The sequence below is a fragment of the Monopterus albus genome, unplaced genomic scaffold (assembly GCF_001952655.1).
Source record: "Monopterus albus unplaced genomic scaffold, M_albus_1.0 scaffold229.1, whole genome shotgun sequence".
Taxonomy (NCBI): Eukaryota; Metazoa; Chordata; class Actinopteri; order Synbranchiformes; family Synbranchidae; genus Monopterus; species Monopterus albus.
In genome coordinates this window covers 571,669-584,251 of record NW_018128109.1, presented here as the reverse complement: position 1 = coordinate 584,251, position 12,583 = coordinate 571,669, and the positions used below count along the sequence as shown (strand labels likewise).

Here is a 12,583-nt window from a genome sequence, read left to right as displayed (position 1 = left end):
ATAAAAACGTGTCTGTGTGTGGGAATATGATCGTATTGACATCAGTGTTGAGGTTTTTGTTGAACATATTCTCACATTTTCCCTTTGGATAAATTACTCGTACACATAAACACACACCCAAACCAGCTGTAAATGAGGTCAGAAGGTTTCCTGTGAGTGTGTATGGGTGTATACATGTTTATAGATTCCTAGTCTAATTTCCTTTTAAGGTTAAATGCTTCATGTCAAGAACATCTGGGCCACTTAGTCAGAAAAAGGATTTTACAGAAGGAATATGTAGACTGAAAATATGTTTCTATTATTGTTATGCGTTCTTTTTGAATGAAATATGAATATGCAATGTACTGTATATATTTGTTAAAAATAGACCTCAGTAGAAAACAGATTAAACCTCAGTGTAGGTTAGGTTTAGGTTTAGACATAGGATATACAGATTGCTTCCGTGCCTGGTCAGTTTTCATAAATGAACCACACCAAATGAGTCTGACAGGAACTGAGCAGAGGAGACTGTCCTCCTGTAAAATACAACAGTATACATCCTTTGTTCCAGCGGGTTATTACAACGAAATGTTACATGTTATAGTTTGTCAGCATCTAGCAAGCGTATTAATTGTGACACGAAGAAAGGACTAAGTAACATGAGACTTTATATAGAGGCGCAAGGTGCGTGTTAGGAGGAGGTTGGGGTGGATGGATAGGGACACGAAACGCAGGACTTTCCCTCGAGGGAGAGCCAAGATCAGTTTCACTGTGTGGCTTGTGTTTTTGTTCCTAAACATTGTGGTTTTGTTCCTAAAACTAACCAAGTAACTTGTGTGATTAATCAAGCATTTTGCGTGGCAAATGTATTGAAACGATACAGTTTCATAATCATAACATTATATTTATGACAGTTTCTAAGAGTTCCAGTAGCTTGCTGCTAGCTAGCCATGTGTCTGTTTCCAGGATGACATACAGTAGGTCCATAAAGCTTGGTAGTGTGACAAGTTGTTGCAATTCCTCCTGTGACAGTAGGAGCACTATTTAATTAGATGCCCTTATGGGTAGTATGAGAAGTCTGGAGGACTTGTTGGAACAAAAACCCATTTAATTTTCTTCAAAATTGGTTTGACAGTTTTTACACTAACCTCAGTGAACCAAACGGGTAACTGCACCACAGTTTGTTTGAATCAAATAAAAGGCTCAGGTGTAAGAGCACCCAACGGAGGTAATAAACCACAGATTTACTGATTAAAATTTTGTTATACAACAATATAATCATGAAACCTAACATTTCTGCATTTTGGATTTTTGTGGTGTCTCAAACTTTAGAACTGGCAGAAGATGTAGATTAAAGCCTCTGCAAATGTCATGTGGTAATGTTAAGAAATGGAGCTTGTAAAATGTGGCGGTTACATCTGCATCTCCAGCTTCAAATATAAAAAGTAGTCAACAGGACATACAAGGATCTTTTTCATTGTAGGTGGGCTGTCTTTGAATATACTTTTTCTTCACTTTGTGAAGGTGAAAGTAATATTTTGAGCAATACTGCCTTATTCACTGGTGGTGAAGGAACAAATTTCTATTTACAGTAGCAGTCTAGTGGTGGGGACACTGGGAAGCTGCCCTTTTCAACCTCCATTTTGTACAGTTGGGCACTAGAGCATCTGAGGATTAAGTGTGTGTGGTAGATGGTAAGGAAGGCAAGAGCAGTTCCCTGTCGACCAGTCATCATGCTTATAGCCAGAGAAGTTTGTATATTAATCACAGTGGCTACATTTATGCTGCCTCATCCATGTCTGAGTCTAGGCTAATTTTCAAGGTAATGCCATGAAAATGCTTCTTTTCATGCTGTACTGTGGCTTTTCTTGTAGTTTACTATGATAATCATGCTCTTCATCTGCAGTATATTATTGTAAATGTATCGGTTTTGACATGGTCTCTTGGTGACTGACATTAAAACTGTAGTGATGTTGAGACTAAGACTTCCATACAAAATTTGGACACACTTTCCCATTGAATAGACTGAGAAAGTGTGCCCAAATCATTGGCTGGTAGTGAATATACTGTATTATCAAATTTACTTTTATATCAATACCTGCACTTGGGTTAGAAACACACACAGCACAACAAAAAACATAAGTGAAGCCAACATATTGTGAATATGGTGCAATCTTTTTTTTTTTTTTTTCAGTAGCGACCGGAAGTGGAGTGAGAGCATTGGGCCGCCATTCAAAGCTGTCAAATCAACTAAAATACACCTCTTTATATATATCGTGAAATAACTTAATAAAAACAAACTTGCAAAGAAAAATGACCAATTGTAAACACATCAGCATGATAATATCTACCAAAAACCAAAGAAGTGACCTCTAGAAAAAAAAAAAGTATTTGATTTATACTTTGTGTTTTTAGTGTGGCTCATCTTTGCTTTTTTGAAATGTAGTTATCCAAAGACGCAAAGTGGTTAAAGCTAAAGAAAGATCACTGACATTGCAGCAATGTGGTGGCCCAGGCAGAGATCAGACTGATTTGGCCAAAGTGATGACAGGTGTAAAACGGTGACATGCAGATTTGAAACATGGTGGGAGTTTAGTTCTAAAATAGTTCTGTTTTGGTCTTTATTCATCTCTCTTCCCAGTACACCTCAATGTGACTCCACTCTTCTTTTTCGCTCTCTTACACTGACACTGTTTTACTTTCTCTTCTCTTTGATCTAGTCCAACTCCCTCCACTATATTTCTAACTACCTAACAACTGCTTCTCTGTCTCTCTCAGTTCAGGTTGTTTTAGTCATTAGCTGGCATGCTGATACCATCTGAGACACCTGTTCTCTCCTTCCAGCGCTGCTTCTCCTCGTTTTCTTTCTTCCTCACTCTGACTCCTTTTCTCTCTCTGCCTCTCCTCCTCCTCCCTCTTATCTGTTCGACAGGTCTGGGGAGAACAAATTAGACCTGCTAAATTAAGCCACACACACAGAGCCTCAGTCTACCTGAAGGGAAGCTGTGTGTGTGAGAAAGATGGAAAGGCACAAGTGCACGTTCAAGGGAGCTGATCGAATAAGGTCTGCCTCTAGAATTGGGTTTTGTTTTAAATGTACAGACTGGTGACTGTTTGACCAGAGGAGGAATAACAAACAGAGCAGGAAGGAAGACAAAAGTAGCAGGTGTCTGAGAAAGAGAGATAAGGGTGTTGTTTGTGGTTTATGCAGTCATGGAGAGTAAGTAGGTACATTTAGTCAAGTACTGGGCTATATTTAGAGGCGCGTTTACTTTTTTGTCATTATGTTCTGTTGAACGTGAACCTCCCTAGTACTTTTGGTTGGGGTAGTTACAGTAAGTGCTCACACAGTTTACGTCTGCCAGATGTGCCTGCTGCCTTCACATCATTTACCATGTTTGAGAGTTGCCAGCCTACGGCTGGACACACAGATTTTTTTATGGTGTGGGGCTTTGAGGTTGTCTGCATTTCTGCAGTCACAGTGATTTTATTTGCATTTAATACAGATGCCACTTCAGTCATGATGTTTTATATCAGATAGAAATAATCTGAATTAGCTATTGTGAGTTACATCTGTTAGTTGATGTTTTGTGTAGCTTCAAATGCTTTGCACAGTACATCACATACATATGGGAAATAACAATTCTACTTTACTGTACCTTTAACAAACCAACACTACCTTACTACTACTACTACTAGTAATAACAATAACACTAATAATGTTAGAAAGCCCAAAGTGAAACCAGAATTTCTGTGTTCTGGAATGAAGAAAACCCTATTCAAAATCCTATTGAGGTTACTAATCTGTCTAATAACTAAAAATCCAGCCTTGGAACACAGCTGTTTTCAATAGTACAGTATTGTTCAAAATAATAGCAGTACAATGTGACTAACCAGAATAATCCAGGTTTTTAGTATATTTTTTATTGCTACATGGCAAACAAGTTACCAGTAGGTGCAGTAGATTCTCAGAAAGCAAACAAGACCCAGCATTCATGATATGCACGCTCTTAAGGCTGTGCAATTGGGCAATTAGTTGAAAGGGGTGTGTTCAAAAAAATAGCAGTGTCTGCCGTTGACTGTACAAACACAAAACTATGTTGTACAAACGTTTTTGTTTCTAGGATTTAGCAATCCTGTGAATCACTAAACTAATATTTAGTTGTATGACCGGGCTTTAATCATTTTACAGAAGCCCAAGCTCATGGTGGCTGAAGTGTCACCAGCTGATGCTGTTTGAGATATGAAATGGCTGTAACTGTAACACATCAGCTTACATTTTGTACAGCTTAATAATTTGAGAGAGGCGCGACTAATATCAAACACACACTTAACAAGCCAGGAACAATTTATTACCTGGTGGAATTCAAAAACTATTTAATGAAAGGGAAGGGGGATATAATTTAAGGGGTCAGTTAAATTTAAAAATTCATGCTATACGTACAACCAAAAAAAGATTTTGTATTTCCATAAGTGGGGTAAAACTATGGAATAATTTAAGTGTGGACATAAAAAATAGTAATAGAATTGACGAGTTTAAACATAAATATAAAGGTATGTGTCAATCAAGATACATGCAAGAACAGGTTTAATGATTAATTAGATGGAACATTGTGGGTGTGGTGTATGAATGTTAACACTCTGTAATAATTCTTTAGTATATTACTTGTGTGGTGTAGAAGAGAATTATTTAAGAATGTAAGTTATATTTTTTTAGTATATTACTTGTGTGGTGTAGAAGAGAATTATTTACTGCTTGCAAACCAATGATGGTAAGATGATGTCATGGGGTAGGACTGGATAAGTCTGACTTCTTCCTACTCCATTCAAGCATGTACTAGGTATAAGCAAATTGATATTGGATTAGCATTTGTTGGATATGTGTAAAATTATGTGTGTTGACATATCAACTCTCTTTACATGCTTGAAAGAATAAATCAAATCAAATCAAATCAAAACATTATGCTACTTGAACTGCTAAAGTCCTGAAGGGTCTAGTAAATAACAGTGATGTATAATATGTGTTACCGTCATGCTGCGAAGTGACCACGGGAACTATAGTTTTCTGATTCAAAAAGTAAAATAAAATAACTGTTAAAATCACAAAAGTAATGGTCAGTGGCTTGTTTTAGAACATGACAAAAATCCCAAGGAACGCCCTTAGTTTTCTTACAGTATCTGAAGAAAAAATGCCAAATGAGAGATTACAGAGTCACTGAAGCTAGTGTAACAGAGGCTAACCAGCTGTGACTACATGACTTCAGCTCGCTATCTCTAACTGTTGTGTACTTTTATGTTGGATGGTAATGTCTCTGTACCTTTAGTTAAGAAAAGCATGGAAACACCTTTACTTATAATTGAGTGTGTTTCCATTGTGATAACAAGTATTGCCTGTGTTGCTAAATCCTGATACAAGTTATTTCCTCTGTGGTATTGGTGTTGTAATAAAAACACATCTGTGAGCTGCACAATTGCACTTAGTGATGCTTCTTTATTAGGATGAACACTGGGCACTTTATTTTAGTCTAAGCCAGTCTCTCATACACTAAGTAACAAATCAAATATTGGCTAGCATAACGAATATGTATTAATTCACAGCTTAAAAACACTCCCCAACAAGCGCACTCTTACTCCACGTTGGTTGGCATTTGCTAAAAACTGCAGTGCCCAGTTGTTTTACAAAATTTCTGAAAATTAATTATTTCTACCTACATTCAATGGGCTCTGAACTACATGAAGGGTAGCAAGGTTAGGGTGTTGGTTGGTCTTGGTCTCGTCATGAGATTTGTGGCCAATAGTATATTTAATAATGACAGTCTTATTTTTTCAGTAAAAAGTTCTCAGTCCTTCTGTTTCTTCTGAAAAATGAAGGCTTGTCAGCAAATCTCTCTCTCTGTCCAAACTCTCTACATCATTTCTTTTCCTTTACTCTGTGTTCATATCACTTTGTTCCCCTTTGATAATAAGCCATGGCACAAGTTCAACCCTGTCTGTGATGCTGTTTCTCTTTCTCTCTCTTCTCTGAACTCAAAGAAGTGACAGCCAGGGAACATGTTTAAATGCCTCTGTCTCACCACTGTTCTCTCTCCGTTCCCCTTCCCCTCTGATTATAGGGCGGGAGAACATCTTCAAATCCAAGTCCCGTTTCATTCTTCCTCTTCCTGACAGAATGACAGAGCTAATCTTCCTATCCGTTAGTTTGACAGCCTCTAGGAGGACACTTTCTCATCCCCCGTCTCTCCTGCTCTCCTTGCCCTAGCCTCCCATCTCTCCTCTACTGTCGAGTGGACGTGTGAAAGAAGCACAGTTGGCTAATACACTTTGGCATTTTACTGACAGGGTTACTAGATCTTCCCTCTCCTTTCCTCCATCATCTGTTTATAGTGCCTATAAAAAGTATTCACCCACTTGGATGTTTTACCCTTTTATGGATTTTATAATTCAGTCAAGGTCAATATAATTTGGCTTTTTTTGACAAAAAAAAATTACCAAAAAAAACTCTTTAATGTCAAAGTGAAAATGGGTTCAAATTGTATTGACCATGGTTGATTTATAAAATCAATAAAAGGGTAAAACATCCAAGGGGGTGAATACTTTTTATAGGCACTGTATCTCCACATCATCTCTCTCCTTTATTGTCAGGTGGAAGTAAAACGGTGAAAGAAGCATTTTACCTGGAGCATTGCTGTGGTAGAAAACAAAATGTTAAGCTGTGCCCCATATAACGGCTCATGATTAATCTTCAGATGTTTCTCTGTGTGTGTGTGTGTCTCACCAGCAGAGAGTAGTAGACTTTGAATCCCGGCTTTGCTACGAAGTAATCATCAGACTTGAAGGTGACTCTGAGCATGTTAGATTTGGAGTTGAGACTAGGCGGAGCTTTTTGCCCGCACCAGCGGCCCCAAATTATAGTGCTGGTCTCTGATTGGTCTTCCACTTCAACAAAGTCGTACCTGGAGTGAGAGAGAGGGAGGTAATTTCCCTCTGAGCTGTAGTGAAGTGGAAGTAAAAGTGACATAAAATGGACATACTTCACTAAAGTACAAGAACCTCAAAACTGTACTTAAATACAGTATGTGAGTAAATGCACTTAGTTATTTTCTACCTTTGGTGTTCACTCACTGTGTTTTATTTTAGTGCTAAACCCAAAGTACAGTTACGCTTCATGTGAAGGTCTTTCTCTTTAGCCAAATTAACATTTTGACCTGATGATTGTGCTAGTGGAAAACTCAAGACATCACTATAATCAATAGGGTACATCATAAGGCTTCATCCTCCTGTGGATTGTTACTGTCTGTGTGAAACTGGTAATGTAGATTGAACAGCTGATTGACAGAACAATATTAGCTTCCCTAGAGCCATGCTAAATAGAAACCACTTTGTAATAAACTGTGATTTGCCTTTAGGAGTACTGTGTACATTTGGCTACGCCTGAGCACAAGTTAGACACTTCAGCTCTGGGGATCAACCTGTTACAAGACAATGATTCTGTAACCACCACGCCATCCTGCCCAAGTACTCGTCAGTTAGTGTTTTGTGAGGAAAATTTGGAATAACTTGAACTAAATGTTCTATCAGTGCCTGAGCCAGTTAATGAGCCCTTCTACAGTATCGACCCCACACACACACACACACACACACACACACAGTCAATCTGACAAACAAGATATGAAGCATTGGGCAAAGCTCATTTTCCCCTCCTTTTCTGATCTCCTACACCCCACCCCAGCTGCTCCCCCTTGTCTTTTCAGCACTTACAAAGACAGCTGACTTGCATATAGGGATTAAAAAGTCTATTTTCTCCCCTCAGCACTCAAGGAGAAACTTCTTATATTTCTTGCCAAGAAGAAAGCAAACTAGCTAGCTATCCATCCCTCTCTGATTCCACCCCCTACGTTTTTATATTCTCTTCTCTCACATCTTTCACTTTATTTTTCATGTGTATTATCAAACCTGTTTCACATATTGTACAGTTGTATACCATTTCACTTTATAATTTTTCTTCTCCCTTTTGTCACTCCAAACCATCATCTGACTTTTCTCCTTTGCAGCAGCTGGTAATTCCTCTTGGTACCTTCCTCTATTCACGTATTGTCTTTCTGTTCTTTTGTCTTTTTTCCTCCTAAAGGCACTTTGTGTTATCCGGCTTACTCGCGTCAATCTTCTGCTCTCATTCTCTCCACTCCCTCAGTTTTTTTTTTCGTCCCTTTATGTTTGATGTTTTACCTGCACACTCCATTCTCAGTCTCCTCCAGGCCGAAGTGTCCGTCAAACTCCAGGTGAATGCGGCTCCGTGGTGGTGACAGCAGTTTCCATGACAACAGCACGTTGCGAGGGTAAGCGTTGGGGTAGCGTGGGCTGTGGATGACTCCACCCACTGGTGTTACTGTGATGTTTTCCTCTTTGCAGTACAAGTCTGTGGTGAGGCGATTGCTGTGTGTTAGTGGTTACAACTAATCAGTTATTTAGCCCAGTTGTAAATAAACACAGGCTATGCAACTTGTTCACACACAAAATGCAAATATACATGCAAAAATGACACGTAAGCATTTTATAGACATTGACACTGGCAGAAAAGATAGAAAAGCAAACAATACAGATGTCAATTTAATAATGACATGACCTCAGCAAAGGCAGGTACTTTAAATGCATCCATCCATTATCTGTGCTGCTTATTCCTAAACAGAGTTGAGAGGGGGCTGGAGCCAATCCCAGCTAGCATTGGGCGGGAGGTGGGGTACACACGGGGTAACAATCTGGATGAAATTTTTGTCTGGTGATAGACATTGCCACCCTACTACCTATGTTTGTTAAATTTCAAATGATTTTGATAACTTCTGACAGAGATAAGAATTTTAAAAATGTCGCCTTTTGTTAAAGACAAGGACTTTTGTGACCTTTTGACCTTTTCATCACATTTTAGGGTTGGTCCCCACCAATGGATGTATCAAGTATGCTGATGATCCATCCAGCCATTTGTCCATAATCCAGCTAAACAACACACACACACACACACACAGAGGTAATAAAACTGGAGCTATTAGCTATCATGGCTTCTGATAATTACCTTTATTTCTTTACTGACTAATTCTATAAACCTGAATGGTACTGTCTAATGACTGAGGTATAATAATTGCTGGTACTGTCAGTACCGATGGATATCATGATCACACTCGGTGAATACTTCATCTTGATTAATCAACTCGATCATGTTTTCAACTTGCAGCATAATTTAAGTGGCCTTAATGTTTTTTTGCTGATCTCCTGAATATTACTCAGTTTTCTTGCACACACACGTACACACACACACACACACACACACACCACTAAGGTTAGGCTGTGTGCTGAAGTAGGCTGTTTTTTCTGAGGGGTGTGTGTTTTTTGTGAAAGAGCTGAATGCATAATAAAGGTACCACCACCGGACGCACTCCAGGGAGATGATGAAGCTTTGGCCTTCCTCACCACCTCTTCAGTGCAAACGTCACATAATTCCTCCTCCTGTACAAACCTATATTTTCCTCTCTCCCTTTCTCTGTGTGCCTCTTCTCTGCTTCCGTCAGTGATTCTGTCTCATCTGCCATTCAGTGTTTTTTGGATGTCTCTCCTTCTGCTAATTCTGGTTGCAGCAATTAGCACTGTCTGTGTGTGTCTGTTTATGTGAGAGTGTGTGTACTTCCTGATATGAGCATTTGTGGTTGTGTTAATGTTTTTGTGTAAATATCTGTGAGCGTGTGAAGGGGATGAGTTGGTTTGTAATGCTATTTTTCCAGTCTGCTGATCAGAAGGCTGACTGTGTAGGTCAACTCAGTCATAGAAATGCTTATCTGTCAGGGACTTTCACCCACTAAGGTCTCTGGGGAACCAACCTCAAAGTGTGTATGTGAGCTTGTGTGTCTGTCAGTATTCCATAGTGAAATATGTGTTACTGTATATGTGACTATTACGTTTGTATGCATTTAAAAGTATAAATTTGTCACAAAAAACATTGTAAATGTGTTTCTTTTCTATCAGTGTATATAAAGGCAACTTCACCTTGGTACCGCTTTCTAAGGCACCTATAAAGTGTGAAGTCGTCTGTTTCATGGCTCCAACCAGGAAATAGTCGAGCACAAAACCACCTGTAAAATCCACAACTTGCTATTTTGACACTTCAACTTCAAAGTACAAATTACTAGTAAGCTTTAAAGGTGCTAGTGGGCATTTATTTTAGGTTAGAACAGAACCAGGCCAGCTGTGTATTATCATTATGCTATGCTAAGCTAATTGGCATCTTCATATTTAACAAACAGATATGAGTTTGGTAATAATATTCTCATTGTGTAATTCTCAAAATGGTAAGCTATTGCTTTAGTCTTTACCTGTGTCCCTTCATACTGGCTCCTCTATAATGTGGCCATCTTTATATCCTGACATTTATGTCACACACCTAGTGAAAAACAAAGCCATAAAAAGTTCATATGTCCTACTACAATGTGAATTTGTAAAGTCTAGTGCAGTACAACAACTGTTCAAGACCCCCAGTTTTACTATGGACGCTTTGGTGGGTAAAACTTCTTTGCCTAGCAAAAACCTAGATTGATGCCTGGTTTGCTGATCCTGACCTCTGACCTGCCCGGATAGGGGCAACTTTCCCTAACTAAATTCATAATAATCATCAGTTTCTTTGTCATAGTGTAACTGCAGCAAAGCAACTACATTTTTATTCTTGCGTCTGCTGCATGTATAGTGGCATGGTCAACGCACAGGAATGGGGTAGAAAACACCCCCAATGAACCGGAGCTTATGAGACAACATGAAGGCGGGTTTTGAGCTTAAAAATGCCAGTAAAATGCACGTACTGTATGTATGAATGCACGTACTGTATACTGTAACATGAATTAACATTTACCTGTTTATCCATGCACAAAGGTGTGAGTGTGTCTGTGTAAGTGAGGAGAGTGTGCTAGAGACAAAACATTAAGTCAAAGGAAGACAGTAAAATAAGAAGATATGCAAATATGCTCAGAAAGCTCCTTTTGGATGCTGTTCCTCACTCATGCTATTGACCTTACTATAAATCATGCATTGATGTCAATGACACTATTGCAAATTAATGCAAATGATGCAATAATAAGAAAGAGGTTATTGTTAAAAATCTAGCCCAGAGAATGGTGGAAACTGGCAGCTACATTATGTCAGTCTGCTTTGCAAATACATGTACGGATGAGATTTGGAATGAAGTGCTGAAGTGGAATTGGCACCGAGGAGAATCGTGAGGAATTCAGCATGTTGGGGGTACCCTAGGATATACAGTGCAGTTCAGAAATACTAAGACAGGAACACATTTTGGTTTTTATGTTTAGCTCTGTACTATAGCACACTGTACTCAAGGTGAAACAGCAACTATAGTGACTTAGCTCTTATGGTCTTTTAAGAATTCCATGTTTATAGAAGATAAATAGTGTCAGAAATGTAGATTTTCTATACATAGGATATTTACTGATCTGATCTGATATGGATGTTTACAATCTAAAGTCAAAGCTGAAAGTCAGGTGGTGTTTAGGGCTGTCTCGGGTGTGTGTGGGGGGGATACAGTATAGAATACAGTATAGCCCTTTTCAGATATGAGATGGGTAACATTTCTACTTCCTCAGTCTTCCTCCACCATTAACATAATAAATACATTGGCACTGTATCCAGATCTGATCTGTAAATGGTAACTATCACTGCTACTCTGATGAAAATCATTCTCGCTGCATCAAACTGAAGCAGTTTTTTTCTGGCTGACTGGTGTTTCATTAATACTTTTTAAAAGCTTTTTCATTAAATAGTGGGAATTACAGTTGCATTTCTTTTGATTAAGAAAAATCCATATGGGTTACAATATGGACAGAAATCCATGGTGCAGCTGGGAATGATTCAGATTTTTTTACAGTAGTGGGCTCAGTGGGATGGTGCAGGTGCTCCAGTAGTAATGGTTGGAAATCCTGGGGAGGCAAAGTGTTGGACTGAATAAACAGTCACAGCCATTTCTCATCATGAATAAATAGCGAGTCTACTATTTCACTCAACTAAGTTAAGACTGCCTAACATCTCATCAAAGCCACAAAATCATTACTATAAGATCCAGCATAACGCAGTCACATAACATTTATCTCTTCCAAACTTGTCAGAAAGTTAATATTCTGCAGTCTCAGGGAATAAGATGATGTCAGTGGTGCTGATTATATCACTGACAGTCTGACTCACACTGCTAGATTTAAACACACATATGCGCCTTGCCTGACATTGGCAATTAAGCTTTCAGACTCCAAAGCTGACACTTACATAATCGTGACAATGTTGCTGCGTGACTGAGTTTGTGTATGTTTTTTGGGGGGGGCGGGCGGCTATCGGAGTGTGTTTATGGATGTGTTAGGATCCAAGAAAAAGTTCTTGATTGTATGTGTGTGTTTGCATATCTGCCAGGATGTATGTGGGTAAGTTCTCACTAATTAAACTTGGCTCTCCACCTCCAGTACCGGGGTGTGATGTTCTTTGTGGCTTTCAGATCTATTTCTGATCCAAGTGCCAATCACACTCTAATCCCCCAGCAGCCACTGTGCATCAGAAACCAAGAAATAGC

The 12,583-nt window shown here is 38.9% G+C and overlaps 1 protein-coding gene and 1 long non-coding RNA gene across 2 annotated transcripts in view; one reads left to right on the top strand and one right to left on the bottom strand.

Annotated features, from left to right (window-relative positions):
* LOC109971617 (uncharacterized) overlaps positions 1-8,929 on the top strand; it is a 47,974-nt gene extending 39,045 nt beyond the window's left edge. Inside the window, exons 3-4 of the long non-coding RNA XR_002276578.1 lie at positions 8,225-8,315; positions 8,903-8,929. This is a non-coding gene — a long non-coding RNA (uncharacterized LOC109971617). The remainder of the gene's footprint in view (positions 1-8,224; positions 8,316-8,902) is intronic.
* The window catches only part of pdgfd (platelet derived growth factor d), a 55,866-nt gene that overhangs the window by 18,214 nt on the left and 25,069 nt on the right, over positions 1-12,583 (bottom strand). Inside the window, exons 2-3 of the mRNA XM_020619986.1 lie at positions 8,206-8,395; positions 6,755-6,932 (exon numbers count right to left, since the gene is read on the bottom strand). Coding sequence (XP_020475642.1) covers positions 6,755-6,932; positions 8,206-8,395 — 368 coding nt within the window. The remainder of the gene's footprint in view (positions 1-6,754; positions 6,933-8,205; positions 8,396-12,583) is intronic.